The following is a 19,029-nucleotide window of genomic DNA, read 5'->3' as shown; positions in this document are numbered from 1 at the left end:
GATCGGAAGAATTAATGGCTATTAATTGGAGAGGGGCAGATTTAGACTAGACATAAGGAGGAATTTCTTTATGATGAGTCGTGAGCTGCTGGAACAGGTTGCCCGGGAAAGCTGTGGATGCCCCATCCCAGGAGGTGTTCAAGGCAAGGTTGGATGGGGCCTTGGGCAGCCTGATCTAGTAGGAGGTGTTCCTGCCTACCACAGCGGGGTTGGAACTAGATGATCTTCAAGGTCCTTTCCAACCCATACTATTGTATGATTATATGAATTACAGCTGCTCAGGGTGCTACCAACCATCTGAAAGAACTTAATTCAAGAGACATTAGATAGAGGTTGAGATTCACAGAGGAAGTTTCACTTGGCAGATGGACTCCAGGAACAGTGGACATCTTCTGCTTGGCCTGAATCTTTGCCAGACCTTTCAGGGGTAAAGCAGTCATTTCAGGTCATCCCATTGCAGTTATAGGGGGGGTTCCATAAGGGTGTGCACTGCAGTGCCCATGGGTACACAATAAGGAACTGATGACCTCACTGGGGATGGAATAGAAGGAGGTCTGAAGACCTGCTCAGCGGCTTTTGAGGTCCAGAGGTTTAGTTTGCCCACCTATAAAGGAGCCATCCTGGGGTGTACTAGGACGGTCAAACCTGTCTGCACAGAAAATTTTCACTTCCAACAGACTAGTTTCTTCTCTGGGTCTTCCTGTCTATGAAAAGCAAAGATGTGAAACAAGCACGGGTTTTACTCGGCTTTCTGGAAAAGGGAAGATAGCAGCAAGATAAAGTGAAACCCTCCCCAGTGAGCTGCTGGCTTTAGGGGTGCTCCAGCAGCTCTCTGCATCTCAGCCATATCTCACCTTGCCCAGAAGAACTGTCTCTTGCGGCAACCAGATCTTCCATGGACTCCTGCAGGAGTTCAGATGCTGGAGGTATCTACTGTGGAGCCCATGTGTGGACAGATGTACCTGGACCTTGAAACATGTCTATGACATTCAACAACGCAGTTTCCAGCCCCAGTATCCCCTCTTCTTCATACTCATCAGAGGAGATGGCAGAAGAGTGCTCATAGTAGAAATAAATTTATTTACAATAAGAGATCTGAGGTGTCTGCATTTTACAAAAATAAAAATGTACAGTCATTGTCACAAACCTCATTTTTTTTTAGTGTAAGTTAGTGCTTTTACAAACAAAATAAAATTCTATACATAAATTTCCAGTTGGTACCTCTTCATCCACTCTCCAACTGAACAGTGCCACTAGCTTGTGTGAGGTCAGGATCACAGAGGAACCCCCTTGGTGGAACTGGCAGTGTTGTCCAAGACAGTACTTTGAAGGCGGCTGATGCTAGCTCTGAGAAAGGTGGGATCACCGAGCAGGACAGCAGGAGTGAACTTTGAGCACATTTTTGTTGAATTATTCAGAGCATGTAACTTGGTGTCCGTGATGCTTTTTGGCAAGTGTGGCAGACCAGGCAAGACCTGGCCTGGAGTAATATTTGTGCAAGTTCAGTGCTTCAGCTGAATTAACCTCTCCCAGTCATTTGTCTTGCCCTGCTGACTATGCTGTGACCCTTCACAGCAAAGCTCCTCTCACAGGCACAAGGAAAGAAAGGTGCTGCCATGGTGCAAGTCCTACCTTAACCCAAATCTATCCATGAACCATCCTACAAATGTTCTGTTTTTCTTTGCCAGGGGTGCTCAGATGTGAGACAGACCCCTCCCTTGCCTCCTGTGGTTGAGACATTGTTCGTTGGGATGAAAGCTGTCCATGAGACCATGGTTCCACCAAACTAGGACCACAAGAACCTCCCAGTTGCCCTTGGCCAAACTCTGCCAGTTATATTTTTATCTCCCCCAAGCCACTTCATAAGAAAGAGAGATGGGAGAAAATAAGAGGTCTGAGGAATTGATCTAAACCAGGATCAAATATTTTTGCCTGATCCTAAAATAGAGCCAGGACTGCTTTTGCAAACTATGACTTGCCTAGTGCTGCAGCAATTTTCATTTTTGGGGTGAGGAATCAGCATCCTTGTGGCAAAGCTAGGCAAGGAAACCATGGACCTGGGCTTTCTAACCCAACAATTACAGAGAAAAAGACCAAATGGACCTTCTGGTGAAGTATTTTATGGATATTTTCTCCAGTTTACTTTGAACTATCCTGGCTAGGGGGGAATGCAAGGTCAAATGCAGGCAGGACTGGAGTTAAGCTTAGCATCACTTTTCATAGAATCATGGAATCATAGAATCATAGAATAACCAGGTTGGAAGAGACCCACCGGATCATCGAGTCCAACCATTCCTATCAAACACTAAACCATGCCCCTCAGCACCTCGTCCACCTGTGCCTTAAACACCTCCAGGGAAGGTGACTCAATCACCTCCCTGGGCAGCCTGTTCCAGTGCCCAATGACCCTTTCTGTGAAAAATTTTTTCCTAATGTCCAGCCTAAACCTCCCCTGGCGGAGCTTGAGGCCATTCCCTCTTGTCCTGTCCCCTGTCACTTGGGAGAAGAGGCCAGCTCCCTCTTCTCTGCAACCTCCTTTCAGGTAGTTATAGAGAGCAGTGAGGTCTCCCCTCAGCCTCCTCTTCTCCAGGCTAAAAAACCCCAGCTCTCTCAGCCGCTCCTCATAAGGCCTGTTCTCCAGCCATTTTATTGGTATGTTCTCTACCATTTTATTGGTATGGCTCCTAAATCCAGGGTTTAGCAGTGCCAGATTTCCCAGAGAAGGTCCACATTGTCAGTAAGGAACAGATCAGCTGGCTTCAGGGGAGCACTGGGATTATTTGGATTATGAGGAGACCAGGTAGCAACACCTGGGCAGCATTTTGGGTCACAGCAAGCTGTTAAAGGTTGCAGAGGGTTGTCACCTCTGAGCAGCAATAAGGATGTGGCAGCACTCAACCTAGGGGATGAGCAACAGTCTTTGCTTCTTTGTGGGAAATATGAGTCAGTATGGGGGCTAAAAACAAGACATGAAGAGCTCACCCTAAAGTTTAATGAGCTGGAGATGATTATTAAAGTCAGCTACTGAAAGGAAGCTACAGGTTCCTAAAAGCTTTCCAAAGGTGAACATTGCTCTTGGGAAGCACTAATGGGTCTTTTGGAAGATGTTGACCCCACTGCAGAAACCTACAGGGCACCTTCTTCATGGTACCAGTAAACTCCAGTGGTGTGGTGCTGGTATACTTTAGTGGGATGAAAGGTCCACCAGCATCCTTCTTAATGGGAAGCTAGTCCTTGGACTGGAGCTAGGAGTCCCCTCCTGTCTCTGCCACCAGATGCTGGGATTTGAAGCTAGGACAGCATTTCTTCAGGGATGAAAAGCTGTGGTAGACCCTTTCCCAGTGTGGGTGATATTTGCACTTGACATTTTCATCAACTTGTTCAGCAGAACCACAGCTGACCCTTCTCATCAACTAAAAGCCTCTTCTCCCTTGTCAAGGCACAGAGACACTCTATATTTATGCCAGGGAATGTGGAGAAAGGCAAACACCTCGGGCCCCATAGCATGCTGACCTCCCTTCACATCTGGGGTGAACTCTTCTGTTGTGGAGACAGTGCTGGCTGCACAAGAGCAGAGCTAGGATTTCACATCCTTGGATAGCGTGTCTGTGTCATTGCTGGTTCCCAGGTGATTGTTGGGCACGATGCCGAGGGCCATTTCATTCTGAGACTTCCATGGCATTTTGCTGCCTGCAAACTTCATAAATCGTTGTCCTGCTAAGAAATATAAAATGGGATCCAAGCAGCTGTTGGTGCTAGCTAGGGGACGAGTCACCTTGTAGGCTAAATTGATAGCATTAAGAGTCTGACAGCTCAAGTCCCAGCTCCGGAAGGAGTAGTACAAGGTACGAGTGACATGAAAAGGAAGAAAACAAATGATGAAGACCATCAAGACAATGATTATCATCTTGACTGACTTCTTTTTGGATCGAGACCGCCGGGACATCCCCCGTGTCGGCTGCAGCAGCCTCCGGGCCATTAGGCAGTAGCAAATGATGATGATGAGGAAAGGGATGCAGAAAAGCAGCACCAGCATCACTGAACTGTAAATGACAAACTGGCCAAAGAGGTCCTTGCTGGATGTGTCATGGCAGGTGATGGTGTCACGTTTCACACTGGTGGTGACAAAGAAGAGCACGGGTGACTGGCACACAACAGTCACCACCCACACGATGACTGACACCCTCCGGGCATAGCGAACATGTCCCCACTGCAGTGATTTCAGTGGGAAGCAGATGCCCAGGAATCGATGGATGCTGATGCAGAGGAGGAAAAGGATGCTGCAGTAGAGATTGGTGTAAAATAAGAAGCGCACTATCTTACACAAGCCCACGCTGAAGGGCCAGTTGTCCCCCATGGCATAATAATACACCAGAAGAGGGAGGGAGACCACATAGAGCGTGTCGGACACGGCCAGGTTGAACATGTATGTGGTGGAGGCATTCCAGGTCTTGATCCTGAAGATGAAGAGGTAGAGGGCCAGCAGGTTAAGAAAGAGCCCCACCACACACACGATGCCATAGGAGACAGGCAGCAGGACATACTTGAAGTCCTCATCGAATATGCACTTGTAGGTGTCTTCAACGCCATCTGGGTCCAAGGAACTGTTGATGATTCTGGTCCAGGCTGGAGGAGTTGTTAGGTTTGCCATCACACTGCAGGAAAGCAAAGATACGGGCAAGTAAGGACACGGCAAGGAGTACCTGGAAGAAGTAAGATTAAATGAAAATAACCCAGCGCCACAATGCTGTGACACGTGTTGTCCATGCTGTCATTATTACTATATACTGTTACTATATCCTTCCCTTCTCCCCTATTAAGGTCACCGTCAATGCCTGGTTGTATCTATCCAAAAGCCACCCACAGGCACAGCTCGCTATCTCAGTGCAGGTGACAATGACCCAAGAGCTGGCAGTGTGTGCCTCCTGCCAACATATTGCATACTTAAGAAGACCATGGTCTCACTGCGTTGAGTGTCGGCACAACTTGGGTAGTCCCTAGAATGGAGGAATTACAGTCAAGCAGATAAAGGAAGTTTTATTTATTCTCATTTTGCATCTGGAGCACAGAGGAGGAACCAAGCTGTTTCAAAGTCATCAACAAATTCCAGACCACACCTGGGAGCCTGACTCAGATATTCTTCAGCCCAGCTCAGTGTCCCAGTCCAGCGTTCCCACCAGATTCATGCAGAAATTTGGTTGGTTCCAGGCAGAAAGGACAAGAAAAGGGAACTGTGCACTTCAGCAAGCAATCCTCGTCACTGGCAGGGCCCTGATTTCAGAGGTCCTCAGCTCCTTCTGAGAGAGAAAACATCACCACATCTGGAGGCTCCTGTAATCAAACCTTGCCAAAGGGAGCTCCACCACAGGAGCTCTGCCTGGTCTGGTTGTTGATGATGATGATGGGTTTCTAATGGGTTAAGTGCTGAGCTGATGGTGGCCACCTTGATGGTCCTTGAGACCTGTCCCTGCATCATCACCACCAGAAAGTCTGCCCACGCCTGTGCAAAGCAGAACAGGAATGACCATTTCAGACAAGAAAAATGGACTCAAAGGAGTCTCTGCAGACTCACAGTCTGGCACTGTCTGTGTCCGGAGGGACAAGGGCTCTTTTGTGCATCGGGGACAGCCCACGACCCAGCTGACACATGATCACTCACCAAGGCCAGGAATCAGATTAAAACGCATTTCCCTCCCTTCCCATAACACAAGCTGGTTTGATCTCGCTACTCTGCCCTGTAATGGAGAGCCTGTGGAAATGGGTGATGGAAAGATGAATCCAGCAAAGGAGCTCAGAGACCAGGAACTACTGCAGGAGAAAAGATTTTAGTAGATACCCTTCGAATGAGTATGTGGGATGTGCCCTGAACTAAGTCTCATCATTATTTTAGGTGGAAAAGAGCAATAACAGCCTTCTCAGTTAAATGGCTCAACTCTAGCCTGGTACTACCATCCTGCAGGAAGGTGTGAGACTTTTTCTTGCAAAAAAGCACCACTTTGACCCAGAGCTATCCTGCACCTACCTCCAATTCAGATCCTGCAGAGAAGGAGGCAAGGAAGGTCTCCTAGAAGCTGCCAACCTGGATGATCTCTCACTGAAGTGAAACACTATGGTGTTAAAAAGTACCTTAACAACTCATGGCTTACAGAAAAGGGGTGAAGTGATGTCTCCAGCCCATCACGTGGAGTAAGTCCAATCCTTGCTTCAAGGACAGGATCAAACAACCCAATGTGGCATGGACATGATCCCTGATGATGTCTCCCCCACTTTGCTGCTTTTCCCCTTGGAGCAGACCTCAAGCGGTGCTGGTTGAGGCTCGTGATTCTGCAGGCAGAAACCACACACATGCTCATGCCCCAACTAATTTGCAACATCTGCAAAAACCCATATATAACTTTGGGAACCACTCTGTGATAAACACGAGGAACTAGGACTGATCGTGCTCTGTCCTGGCCCCAGGGGTTTGATTTTCCTGTGTGTGGTTCAGCTTTGGTTTCATCACAGTTCTTTCTGTTTCCCTCAAGTCCTCAGTAACGGGGTTGTCCCTACAGATGGAGACAGTTGACAGTGATCGGGCATATGGGAAACCACTTTCCGGCTGCTCTTCTCAACTTCTTCCTTCCCTCTGAGCTCTGCAGTGGCCAATGAGACAGAGGTAGCTTGCAGAACTGGCAGCTGGTTAAATGGGTTACACAGGCCACCATGACCAAGAGAAGCCACACAAGATGCCCTAAAAGGCACAGGGAAGTGTTACAGAGCTCCAGAGACTTCAGCTTTGCAAGTGGTTTCCTCATGCCTTTACATCTCCACCCTCTCTGACCCCTAAAGAGAACCTGTCTCCTAGCTCTGTAGCACTCATGTGGGAAACATCATCCCATCTTCCAGCCCACCTACCTGCAGGCTCCTACGACCCCAGGTAGAAAACCCAACAAGGTGTTTGAAACCCATACATAAGCCAAGGTGGGGAATCTCCTCCAGCATGCAGGGCAAGAGGGGCTGCCTCAGGCCACGCTGCTGCCACAGATGTGCCAGGATTCACATCTCCATCTTCAGGAAAAGGAGCAAACAGGGCTCTCTAGCTGACTTGATGGGGTAACCACAGAGTCTAAACCGTGCTCACAAGGCAGCCTTGTCCTTGCCTTCACACTCTCCCCTCTTTTCCTTCTGGAAATGTAAAAGCCTTTCTTTTTTCATTTTTTTTTCTTCCCCTGCTTTTGCCCAGAATGCCTGGGACAAAACCTGCTGTGTCTGTTGAGGTCATGGCTGTAGTCCACTCCCCCACCCCCAGCCCCGCTGCATGCGCAGCGAGCGAGCTGGAGAGGACACAGTCAGCCAAAGCTTGTAAAGGCACAAAAGCTGGCAGCTGCTCTTTCCTCTGCCTACAGGCCGGATGGCACGAATGCCAGATCTTACAGAGATGCATCAAGTCCCCAGCAGGGACAAGGGAAGGGAGAAAGCAACAGTGATCCCTGAGGTTGCCAAGCAAGATAAATACTTCTATGACTACCAAAAGCAAATCCAACACAATGATTCAAGTGAGGACCCCCTGCATCTGCTTCATTGGCTTACCCAGCCCTTCCCGGGATCATGGCAGGAGGCTTTTTCTTTTGCCTTGAATGCAAGTGACAACGCACAGCTATTTAGGTGCCACCTGCCAGCCACCCATGCTCACTCGGGACACCATGCCAGGTTTGGATGAACTTGGCTGCAACAGCTGAACCACCTCTCTCTTTGCAGTGTGGCCTTGGACCTGTGTATCCCACGGGACATGTTTTTTCACAGAAAACAGCTACCATTAGCTGTAGTAGATGAAGACAGCATGGGAGAGGAGCCTTGTGATGAGACGGTCCCAGGCAGATTTTGGTATTGCAATCTCAGCAGCCACGTGCCCTCAAATATATATATACCCACAAGCATGTGCATGTGACGCCAGCATCTGAAAACGCTCCTGTAACAGTATCTACCATGGTCGGGCAGGGGATATTTAGATGAGTTAATACAGGGAAGGAGGAGGCTGTCATTGGAGAAGGTCACAGGCAGCCGAGGGATGGGAAACACTCAGGGGCAGCACAGGGAGACCATGAACACTGAATCACCGAGTATCATAGAATCGTAGAATAGTTTGGTCAGAAAAGACCTCTGAGATAATTGAGTCCAACTGTACCTGTCCACTACTAAACCACATCTCTGAGCATCAAAAAGGGTAAAGCGTAAAGGGCTTTAATCATGGCTTCTGCCCCATTTTTCAGCATTCCTGGTGCCATCCCAGCAGCCACTATCTATCCTGTGGTGTTTTGTGCTTGGGAACCTGCCAGGAGAAGCAAAGTCTTGAAAGCAAACAAAGTGCAACCAAATCCCAGCTGTGATGAATATGTTCTCACGGGGAGAGGGGTGGTGTGTGTGATGAGGACCTTTGCAAATTAAAGGGGATTAATTTACCTGCAGCACCTCACAGATACAGCCCTTCATTCTGCTGGTGTGAAGCCCTGAGAAACCAAATCCGTATGGTGCCAATGCAGCTCTCGTTGTTTTATGTTGGAGGTTGAAACCACAAACCATTTACTGCATCTTCCCCACTGACCCCTTTGTCACAGACAGAAGGAGAACGTGGGTGTTTTCCCTACCCTAATTTATAGGCATTTAGTAGACTCATCAAAATCCTTGCTCCACATAAGGAACTACTTGAGATGCTGGGAAGCAAACGACCTGGCATCGTTTTTCTCTCCTTTGGGACTGTGGTGAAATCCTCTGTAACCAAAAGCAAACAGACAGGGTGTTTGGATGCTACCGAGCCTGTCTGGTTGGGAGACGTGAGATGGGACCAGGCTGAAATTTGAGCCTAGCCACACTGCCTGGTTTTCATCTGCCCTTTCCATTTGGCTCCTTTCTGCTGCAGTGACTTTCAGCGCCTTTCTCCCCTGGGCTGACTCCCACCAGGGTGGGCTGAGGACCTCAGCTGTCCCAGTCTCACCATTCACATCACTCCCTGGAACTCCCCTCAAGTGATCCCAAGGCAAAGTACCTCTACGATATATTTCAAACATACCAAACCCCAAGCTTTAAAACAGCTTAAGGGGCTTTACCCATCTCCTTGCCTGCAACCCCTGGCAATGATCTTCTTTTATCCCCCATGGTTCTGATCTACCCCTCCTCCATTCCAAAAATAGCCAGAAATCCTCATTCCTCCCAAATTAAGCTTGGAAAGAATAGGCGTTTCTCTTCTTTTCCCCAAATAAAGCACCTCAGAGGGTACTGAGCAGCACTGCTCCAGCTGACAGAAATGGAGCTGCTCCACAGAAGCAGCCCTGTGCCTCAGTTTCTCCTCCTCCCCCTGACTGAGAAGCAGCAGAGTTGAATTTGTTTTGTCCATTAGAAGTATTTTTGGCGGAAGTTTCAGTTTCCTAGAGGGTTTTTCAGTAACTTGACTCAAGTTAGAAAGGGGAGAGTGAGTTTGGATAAAAGTCATAACAACTTAAAAAGAACTTTATGACTTTTGTTGTAGGCCAGATAAAATGTTTTGCTTTGAGCAAAATGTCTTTTTTCTGAGAATTTCTGATTTCCCCCAAGAAACTCCCTGAATTCCTCCCTGAATCAGTCCCACTTTGAGCCTCTGCTTCCCAGGTGGTACTGAAACCTACTGTCTTTGTCCACACCATGGGAAGTCAATCCAGATTAACCAAAGATGTGGCTTTAGAGTGAATTAGATAAAAGCATTAAACTCATTGATGCCAGTGCTTGTGCATAATTAAAGCCGCCTATGTTCGGTTGAACCTGACTTGATTCCCAGCACAGCAAGTCTCCAGGGACAAATCCTGTTGGAAGCAAATATCACCCTGGCCAATGTTTAATCCCTGCACCAACATCTCCCTTCCTGCTACAGCAAAAGTGATGCTCCCTGTGTGTTTTTCCCCTGCATCCTTACATCACTTACCCTTTGGGAGACCCTGCCACATCCCACAGGGTTGAGGGAAGCTCCTGTTGGTGACCCCAAACCTTGATTTGCATTTATCAGAGGGGAAAAATGGGGCACTCGCATCCTTTAGGATTCCTGGGGATAGAAAGGAGCCCTGTGATGGTTTTCATATCAGGAATTTGATTTTGGTTCTGCCCTCCAAGATTTTCCGGTGCTCACTGGAGGAAGTGATCGTCACACCAGGAGAAGAGTTTGGAACTAGTTTCTGGTTCATCACTTGTTTTTGGCAACTATTTACACTAGAAACCCCATATCTGGGACATCTCCACAGAGACCTACCTCCTGCCTAAACAAGGGAGTCACCCATCAACACCACAACACCCCTGGCAAAACCAAATGCACTCTGCCTGTCTGGGAGATAACCAGCATCCAATATCAGGGATAACACAATTATCATGTTTGGCCACAACACAAGCAGTTACTGCGAAGCCAAAGCACCACCAAACCCCAGAAAACTCCATGCAGGGCTGACTTTCCTGGGTCATTTGCCCTTCCATAAGGAGTACCTCATGGAAGCAAAAGGGTCTCTGCTTTGTGGATCAGTTCCCATTACGACTTTAATGTGGGATGTTCAGAATTAATGAGGGATGATGGCATGGCCGGCAGCATGGTTCACTGCCAGTGAACTATTCATGGCCCTGGCTTTATGTCAATAACCGGAGATAAAAATCACACTGAGCAGAGCGGAGGTAAAGCCACTCAGTGCTATGACAGTCAAAAATACATCTTGAGGTTTTATAACCCACTAAGCCCCAGGACATGGCCATACTCTAGGGCTTGGCAAGTGCACTTTGGGGTCTCCCCCTTCAGTCTGAAGCTCATTAGCCCACCAGCCACTAAGGCTGAAGGCCAAAGTTCCCTTTTCTCAAGTATAAATGAGAAAGAGGAACTCAGGGCACAAGCCTGGTGGTAACAAAGAGGCCCAATTTTGGCAGCCACAAGCCTTATGGTGAGGGGATTGTCCCCCACCACTGGCAGCCCCTTAGGATCAGCGTTTGCTGCTCCTGGCCTTGTGCACAGGAAGAGACTGGGTTGCTAGATGGGTTTTGCAATAATTCGGTAAGAAAACAGGAGCAGAATGAGAAACAAGATGTTTCACCCTTAAAGTTGCTCCTGGAGTGATGGCACCTGGTTCCCAGTTCCAGGGAAGAGGTTTTGGGGGTTAGGAGCTATTTAGGTCTCCTTTTAAGGAGTCAAATGGTTTGAAACCAGAGTCTTACCAATCTCGGTGCAAATTAAAACATCCTCAAATAAATTACACAGGAACCGCAGCATGCAAAGAGGTGGAAAAACACAAGCTAGGGTAAAGAATGGAGTCAGCTCTGTCATTTACCAGACACGTGTACAGGAAACTCCTGATAAACAGCCAGTGAGTTCCGACCAGGAAAAGAGAAACTGAGCAGCAAAAGAGATTGTTGGGCATTAACGTGTAAGCAATAAAATAACTCACGCAAATAGAAGCAAAGGGAACCCAGGTAGCTTTTTTGAGTGCCCACCTGGAACCATTCATGCCAGCACCAGCCCATGCCAATGGCTCACTGCCTGCCACTGCTCTGACCACCCCATCTTTGGGCCAGCTTGGGGGATTTGGAGGCAGTTTTAGTAGCACAAAATCCTCTGTGTGATATGTGGGGTGCGAGCTGTACCACACCAAGGAGGAGAACTGGGGTTCAGCTCAGTCTTTGCGGCGCCCCACTCCCTGCTCGTGTGTGTGTGTATAGGGCTGCGTGCATATGTGTTTGTCCCCAACCTGTGTGTTTGTGCGCACAGGGGTGCGTATGTCCCCCAGCAGTGTGCAGGGGGGTGTGTATTGCACACACAGGGGTGGGTGCGTGTGTCCCTGACCTGTGCACATGTGTGTGCACGCACAGGGGTGCGTGTGCCCGTGTCCTAGCCCATGTGCATGTATCTGTGTGTGCACAGCAATGCGTGTCCCCTGCCTGCGTGTGTGTGTGCACACAGCAATGTGTGCGTGCATCCTCACCCACATGTGCATGTGTGTGTGTGCACACCGCAATGTGTGTGGTGTCCCCATCCATGTGCATGTGTGTCTATTTGCACAGCGATACTTGTATGTGTGTCCCAAGCCATATGTGTGCGTGTGTGTGCACAGGGACGCGTGTGTGCGTCCCCACACCCGTGTGTGTGTGTGCATAGGGGTGTGTGCATGTGCCCCCACCCATGTGTGGAGGGGCTGGAGAACAAGTCTTAGAAGGAGCGGCTGAGGGAGCTGGGGATGTTTAGCCTGGAGAAGAGGAGGCTGAGGGGAGACCTCACTGCTCTCTATAACTACCTGAAAGGAGGTTGCAGAGAAGAGGGAGCTGGCCTCTTCTCCCAAGTGACAGGGGACAGGACAAAAGGGAATGGCCTCAAGCTCTGCCAGGGGAGGTTCAGGCTGGATATCAGGAAAAAATTTTTCACAGAAAGGGTCATTGGGCACTGGCAGAGGCTGCCCAGGGAGGTGGTTGAGTCACCTTCCCTGGAGGTGTTTAAACGACGGGTGGATGAGGTGCTCGGGGACACGGTTTAGTGGTTGATAGGAACGGTTGGACTCGATGATCCAAGAGGTCATTTCCAACCTGGTGATTCTGCGATTCTGCGCTCACACAGGGCTGTGTGCGTGTCCCCGAGCCCGCGTGTGTGCGCAGAGGGGGTGTGTGTGTGTGTGTCTGTGTGAGGGTGAAGGGGGGTGTGTGTGTCTGTGGGTGTGTGGGTGTGCACGCGCCCCCGGCCCCGCGCCCACCCCGGGCGTTTCCCGCGCTCCCGCCCCGCACGCGCCCCTCGCTCACCGCTCGCTCCCGCGCCGGTCGCCGCGCTCAGGCGGGTGGCGGGGGCAGCGCCATGGCCCGTGCTCGCTCCCGTCCGCTCCTCCAGCCCCGACCCGGCCCCGAGTGAGCCGGGCAGCGAGGCGGGGACCGGCCGTGGGGCCGGACCGCCCCACCCCGGGCAGGACCGGGGCAGGACCGCCCCCCCGGGGCTGGGAGCGCTCTTCCCACTGGGGAGTGTAGAATGATAGAATCACCAGGGAAAAGAGCCCTTGGATCATCGAGTCCAAGCATTCCTGTCTGCCCCTAAACCGTGTCCCTGAGCACCTCGTCTACCTGTCTTCTAAACACCTCCAGGGAAGGTGACTCAACCCCCTCCCGGGGCAGCCTCTGCCAGTCCTCGATGACCCTTCCTGTGAAAAAATTATTTCTAATATTTAGTCTGAATCTCCCCTTGGCGGAGCTTTAGGCCATTTCCTCTTGTCCTGTCCCCTGTCACTTGGGAGAAGAGGCCAGCACCCTCCCCTCTACCACCTCCTTTCAGGTAGTTGTAGAGAGCAATGAGGTCTCCCCTCAGCCTCTTCTTCTCCAGGCTGAGCAATCCCAGCTCTCTCAGCGGCTCCTCGTAAAACTTGTTCTCCAGCCCCTTCACCAGCTCCGTTGCTTTTCTCTGGACTCGCTCCAGAGCCTCAACATCCTTCTTGTAACGAGAGGCCCAGGACTGAACACAGTATTTGAGGTGCGGTCCCAGATGGACGGGATGGGAGCCACACTGTGGGGATGGGGTCATGGATGGGATCAGGGCTGGGTTCTGGATCAGGCACCAGCATCCTTCCCAGGAGCTGAGAGCAGGATGGGGGCACAACAACCCTGTGCAGCGCTAGAGACCAGGGCAAGAGTGGCTAGAAAGCTGCCCAGAGGAGAAGTCCTGGGGGTGTTGGTTAACAGCCAACTGAACATGAGCCAGCAGTGTGCCCAGGTGGCCAAGAAGGCCAATGGCATCTTGGCTTGTATCAGAAACAGCGTGACCAGCAGGTCCAGGGAGGTCATTCTCCCTCAGTACTCAGCACTGGTGAGACCGCTCCTTGAATCCTGTGTTCAGTTCTGGGCCCCTCACCACAAGAAGGATGTTGAGGCTCTGGAGCGAGTCCAGAGAAGAGCAACAAAGCTGGTGAGGGGGCTGGAGAACAAGTCTTACGAGAAGCGGCTGAGGGAGCTGGGGTTGTTTAGCCTGGAGAAGAGGAGGCTGAGGGGAGACCTCATTGCTCTCTACAACTACCTGAAAGGAGGTTGTAGAGAGGAGGGAGCTGGCCTCTTCTCCCAAGTGACAGGGGACAGGACAAGAGGGAACGGCCTCAAGCTGCGCCAGGGGAGGTTTAGGCTGGACATCAGGAAAAAATATTTCACAGAAAGGGTCATTGGACACTGGAACAGGCTGCCCAGGGAGGTGGTTGAGTCCCCTTCCCTAGAGGTGTTTAAAAGATGGGTGGATAAGATGCTCGAAGACATGGTTTAGTGATTGATGGGAATGGTTGGACTCGATGATACAGTGGGTCCTTTCCACCCTAGTGATTCTATGATTCTATGATCACAACTTCTGTTCCACTGATTTTCCTGGGAGCCACATGCCAGTGAAACTCTTCTTCCTTGATGATACAGGTAAACCCTTGGGAAAGGGGATGCCACACCTCTTGCATCCTGATGTTGGGAATTCTCATCCAGATAAGAGATTGCTGGAGCCAGGAGGATATGGCAGAAGTTTTGCTCAAAGTTTGCTTCTCTCTCTGAACTGCTGTGGTCTGGGTTCAGCCACAAATAGGGGTCCGGCTCCTGCAGAGGTTAGCAGATGTGTGAAAATCCCTCTGCCAGGATGCAAAGCCTCTATAGAAACATGAAGGCAAACTGGACCAAACTGTGGAAGATAAGTCCTTCAAGAGTCCTATGTTTCTAGGAAAAATGTTGAGTGTGGGTGCTGGAGGTGTGAGCTGGAATATGGTATCCCCCATGTCCCCTAGACACCCTGTGGAGATGCTCTGGGGTCTGTTTCCATTCAGCCCTGGCCTGCCAAGAAGTAGAAGAAAGCTTTGGGTGACCACCACTGTCTTTGTAGCCTGGCCTAAATTTCTAGGAAATATATTGAGTTTGGGTGTTATGGGTGTGAACCTGGGGGATTGTGTCCCCCCTATTACTCCAACTGCCAATGGAGATGCTCTGGGATCTGTCTCCACTGAATCCTGGCACAACACGGCCTCCCAAGAAACTGCAGGAAGCTATGGAGGACCACCACTATCTTCGTAGCCTGTCCCCTTCCTGCAGGTGATAGATACCCAAGTGAAGCAGTGGCCAGGCTCAACACTGCCTCCCCAGTGGGGCCAACCCACCTGGTCTGAAAATCTTCCAAATCTGGAGGAGGGGGTGGTGGGGCTGGAGGGTTTCTGCACAGGTTGAGGCCAGAGAACAAGCCCCACTGAATCTTATGTAGGTGGCTCAGTTGTTTTCCACTGCTGTGAGCACAGAGCAAGCCCCAGCGTTCCCCTGTGTACTGTCCATCTGTGTCTGTGGGCGTAAGCCAGATCCTCCTTCTGCAACTGGATTTGATTTCATGTGGGGGCTACTTGGGGTTCCTGCATGCGGCTAGGGGGACAATAAAGCCCCCAGGGGAGGAGGAGAAGGGCACTGATGCCATCTATTATTCAAAAGCAGAAAGTAGCAGCTGGCTAAGGAGGCATTGGCTGGTGCAAGGAGGATATGATACGAACATCTGGCACGGAAACAGTGCTGACGAGATCTTGCTGACAGACCTCCATGCCAGAAAACAGCAAAAAATTTTGCCTGTTTCCTTCTTCTGATGTAATTTGTTTGAAGGAAGAAAACAATACATCACGTTGCAGCTATTTGGGGCTGATAAGGGAGGAAGGACAAGCCTGTTGCTTGCACAGAGGGAGGGAGATGCCTGGGCAAAGCTGTTGAATAAAGCTGCCTAGCAGCACCCCACTGTGATGCCAGCATGGTGCCAATTTAAGCCTATCTCTCTGGGATTTGGAACCACTTCTTGGGCAAGGGTTGGGTTAACTGGACCATAGCACCCTGGTTTCACCCTCCAAATCCTTTGCCTTGGCTTGCTCCGAAGGAGGGATGATGTTCAGAGATGGAGACATGGATGATGTCCAGAGATTTGTTGTCGGTTCTTGTATAAGCTTTGGCCTGTGGGGTGATCACTGCTGCTCAGCAGCCTTTGCTTGGCGCCATTACCCCTGGTCTGATCCTCCAAGGTCTGAACTCTTGCAGCTCTTCCACTGCAAGATAAAGCCAAACAACTTAAGACAAAAGGCAGGCGGCTTTTTCATGTCAAAGAGTGATTAATTATGACCACAACCAGCTGAGAGGTTTGGCTGGCAACTAGTTGTTGTATGCTTCAATAAGCAAGAGGAGTTGTTTTTCTAAAATCTTGTTTGGAACGGGGAAGTTGTCCCCTGGAAAGCCCTCTTCTCATCAGACCTTTTCCAAGCTTGGTTGAAGCCTCAGCAGCTTCCAGGAAGCAGGAGCTTCCCAGCTTGACTGCCTACTGCAAGGAAAAGCTTTTACTGCCGATTCTTTTGCATCTTCTCACCTTATTCCACTCATTTGAGTGCAAGGGAGATGGGAGATGATGTCTACCCTGACCTGCCTTACTAATTTCCAGCCTTTGTGCAGGTTATGGTCACCCATCACCCAGAGGAGCCAAACCAAGAGCCTCCCTCCCCCAAAATCTCCATTTTCCAGCTTTGAAGCAGCTCAAACAAGCCAAAGAAAGTAGCAGATGTTTAAAATCCAGTTAAGGAGTGAATGATTTGTGCAGCTGCAGTGCAGAAGACAGAGGCGAGCGGTGACAGCCATTCGAGCCGAACTGGAAAGCAGCCCTGCATTTCCTTTCATGGCTTCATTTTTCAACCATTTTGGCAATGATGCAGGTTTCTAAGACGCTTTCAAAACATTTCCATGTTGTCTAGCGGGGAGGAATGTGATACAGGAATGGGAGGACCAGGAAAATCAGGGTTGCCACAGCAGAGCCCTGCACTGCACCCATAGGTGCAGCTTATACCAGGCGGGAGAACAATGGAAGAAGCACTTGGGCAAGCCCAGATCTATTTTTCTTGCCTTTTAAAAAAAATCTTAGTGGAAGCAAAAAGGACAGTTTACAAACATGTTGGGCTGAGCCTGTAGACCTGCCTCACAGTTTTTGGTGAGAGAGGAAAGGGTCACAAATGCTCATCTAAATCTATGTCAGTGCAAACTAGCCATGTGCATTTGATAACTTCTCATTGTCTCTTGGCTGGTAAGACATTCAGCTATGTCACCAGGAGGCCCTGTGTGACCATGCATGCAGGAGGGACATCCTCCAGGAGCAGGAGGAATGTCTCACGGGAGCAGATCTGATTTTGCAGCTTCCCAGGGTTACTGTGATTTCCCTCCAAGATGCTCTAATTCAGGACCATCAGCAACTTTTAATGATATATAAGAGGCAGCAAAACCCAATCCTGCTGTAGGGTGAAACATCTGTTCATGTTGGTGAAAGCCAGGGTGTGCACAGGATGAGGTCTAGTGGGGTTAGTACCTACTCAGGGCTTTGAAAACAAGGGAGGACCTTCCCATCAGCCAAACGTACTCCAAAGCAGGGTTGATTAAGGAAAGAGGTCTTGGACTTGGGAGTTGGGCCTGGAAGACCGCTGTGAGCCAGTTCCTCTGTTCATCCATCATACACACGTGATCCTGTATGGAATCTTGTCCTGCCGTCACTGAGGCTCATGGCATTTGGGCACCTGAGAGCCACAACCATGGTGACGGGTGGGCAGGTGCTGCATACAGAAAGGCACCTTCACTGAAAGAAGAACAGACAGGGCACAGGGGACCTTTGGCATCTAGGTCCACATCCTCTTCCCTTGGGGAAGAGACCTGATGCATACGATGGAGCAAGCAGCTGGATACAGGAAGACTAGATCTTTTCTACATTGCTTCAGTGCAGAGGGTTTGCTCTGCATCTTTAGCCATCTGGATGTCTATATTTTATTCTCCAGCAGCATTTGGGGTTACTTTTTTTTAGCCTGGCTTCTGTTTCCTCCCCCCTGGCCACACGTAATGTCCCAGCAATCCTCCATGGACTGTGGAGCATCAGAGCAGGAGGGTGATGCCAGGCTTCAAGCAGCTCTTTTTTCCAAGCTTCTATATAACCCAGCATTTTTTTTTGGAGTCATTTGCAACTTCTGAATGGATTCCTCTCCCTCAGAAGGGTGCTTGCAGAGCAATTCAGGTGCTGCCACGACCTCCCAGGTGGCAGGAGCTGGCTGCTGGGCCCCAAAGCACAAGGATCCTGTTGTGACTGACAGTGTTGTTTCTATAAAGACCTTGAATAAACACAACGCACTGGGGCAGGCATGTTAAAATTAACCCATTGGTTTGGGCTACGTGTGCTGTGGACAGTGCAGGCTGGTTCCCAGCAGGCGTGTGGTGGCAGTGGATGTGGTTCTGCACCACAGCCAGTGGAGGGAGGGGGTCACAACACTGCCATGAAACCCTATGGGCTGGCAGGGTCAGCCTTCCTCCCCAGGAGGCATCCTCAGCTCTGCTGCTGCTGACTCCACCTTAAAAGGGGAGATGCTGAGTTTTCTGCCAAATTTCACTTCTTTGTCACTTCCTCTTCTGTATTTTCCTCTGGGAATGCCCATAAAATAGTAAATATGGGTGAGATTTGAAAAAAACCCCCAAACTCACAAGTGAATTGCAGCAACAACTGGAGGTGCTGGAAGAGGCAGCTGGGAGGAGAGATGTCATCCTGAGTATGGCTGGTGCTGCTGATCAGTTGTGCACTGATCCTGGTGTCCAAGAAAGTGAGTAAACACATGTCTTGAAACTAAGTCTTCCTAAAACCAGCAGCAGTGACCCATCCATGTAATAGTACGGACCTAAAATAGCACTCAGGGAAAGACTTCCTTGAAAAAGGCTCATTTCTCTATTTGCAGAGCTGTTGAAGAGCCAGGCAGGCGTGGGTTGAACCATGCATGGACCCTTTGTAACAGCATCATGGGACACAGTGGGCATGGGCAGCTGCATCATGAGGTCCAGTTGCTCACCAAAATTTGTGGGGTTGCTGCTCAACTGACCTGCCAGCAACTCAGTCTGGAGATAGAAGCACAGCTTGGCACCATGGTGGATTTTGCTCTGGCTCCTCTAGCCAGATGTTGTTTTATGGCATGGGATGACAGGACCCCCATAGCATCCTCTGTCTTCCATTTTTTATCTACTCTCCATGAAGGA

The 19,029-nt window shown here is 49.9% G+C and overlaps 2 protein-coding genes across 4 annotated transcripts in view; both read right to left on the bottom strand.

Moving 5' to 3' along the window:
• The window catches only part of ARHGEF17 (Rho guanine nucleotide exchange factor 17), a 297,301-nt gene that overhangs the window by 70,298 nt on the left and 207,974 nt on the right, over window positions 1-19,029 (bottom strand). The window lies entirely within an intron of this gene.
• On the bottom strand, window positions 1,061-12,849 carry P2RY2 (purinergic receptor P2Y2). 3 transcript variants are annotated; one of them, XM_069883360.1, is made up of 2 exons: window positions 12,763-12,849; window positions 1,061-4,655 (listed from the first exon to the last, which is right to left on the bottom strand). In XM_069883360.1, exon 2 carries the CDS (start codon window positions 4,649-4,651, stop codon window positions 3,578-3,580), a length of 1,074 nt encoding a protein of 357 aa, XP_069739461.1. In that variant the 5' UTR covers window positions 4,652-4,655; window positions 12,763-12,849; the 3' UTR covers window positions 1,061-3,577. The 3 variants fall into 3 exon arrangements, with proteins under 3 accessions (XP_069739461.1, XP_069739459.1, XP_069739460.1); XM_069883358.1 differs by lacking the exon at window positions 12,763-12,849 and adding an exon at window positions 9,932-10,020; XM_069883359.1 differs by lacking the exon at window positions 12,763-12,849 and adding an exon at window positions 4,865-6,402.

This window comes from Phaenicophaeus curvirostris, chromosome 1 (assembly GCF_032191515.1).
Source record: "Phaenicophaeus curvirostris isolate KB17595 chromosome 1, BPBGC_Pcur_1.0, whole genome shotgun sequence".
NCBI classification, from domain to species: domain Eukaryota; kingdom Metazoa; phylum Chordata; class Aves; order Cuculiformes; family Cuculidae; genus Phaenicophaeus; species Phaenicophaeus curvirostris.
Note: the sequence above shows the minus strand (reverse complement) of the source record. Positions and strands in the feature narration are given on the sequence as shown.

Coding starts and splice junctions, on each gene's coding strand:
- P2RY2 (XM_069883358.1), bottom strand. CDS start 10,005: ATGCAAATCAAGGTTTGGGGTCACCAACAGGAGCTTCCCTCAACCCTG. Junction 4,656..9,931: donor GTGGCAGGGTCTCCCAAAGG/GTAAGTGATGTA, acceptor GCTTTCCTGCAG/TGTGATGGCAAACCTAACAA.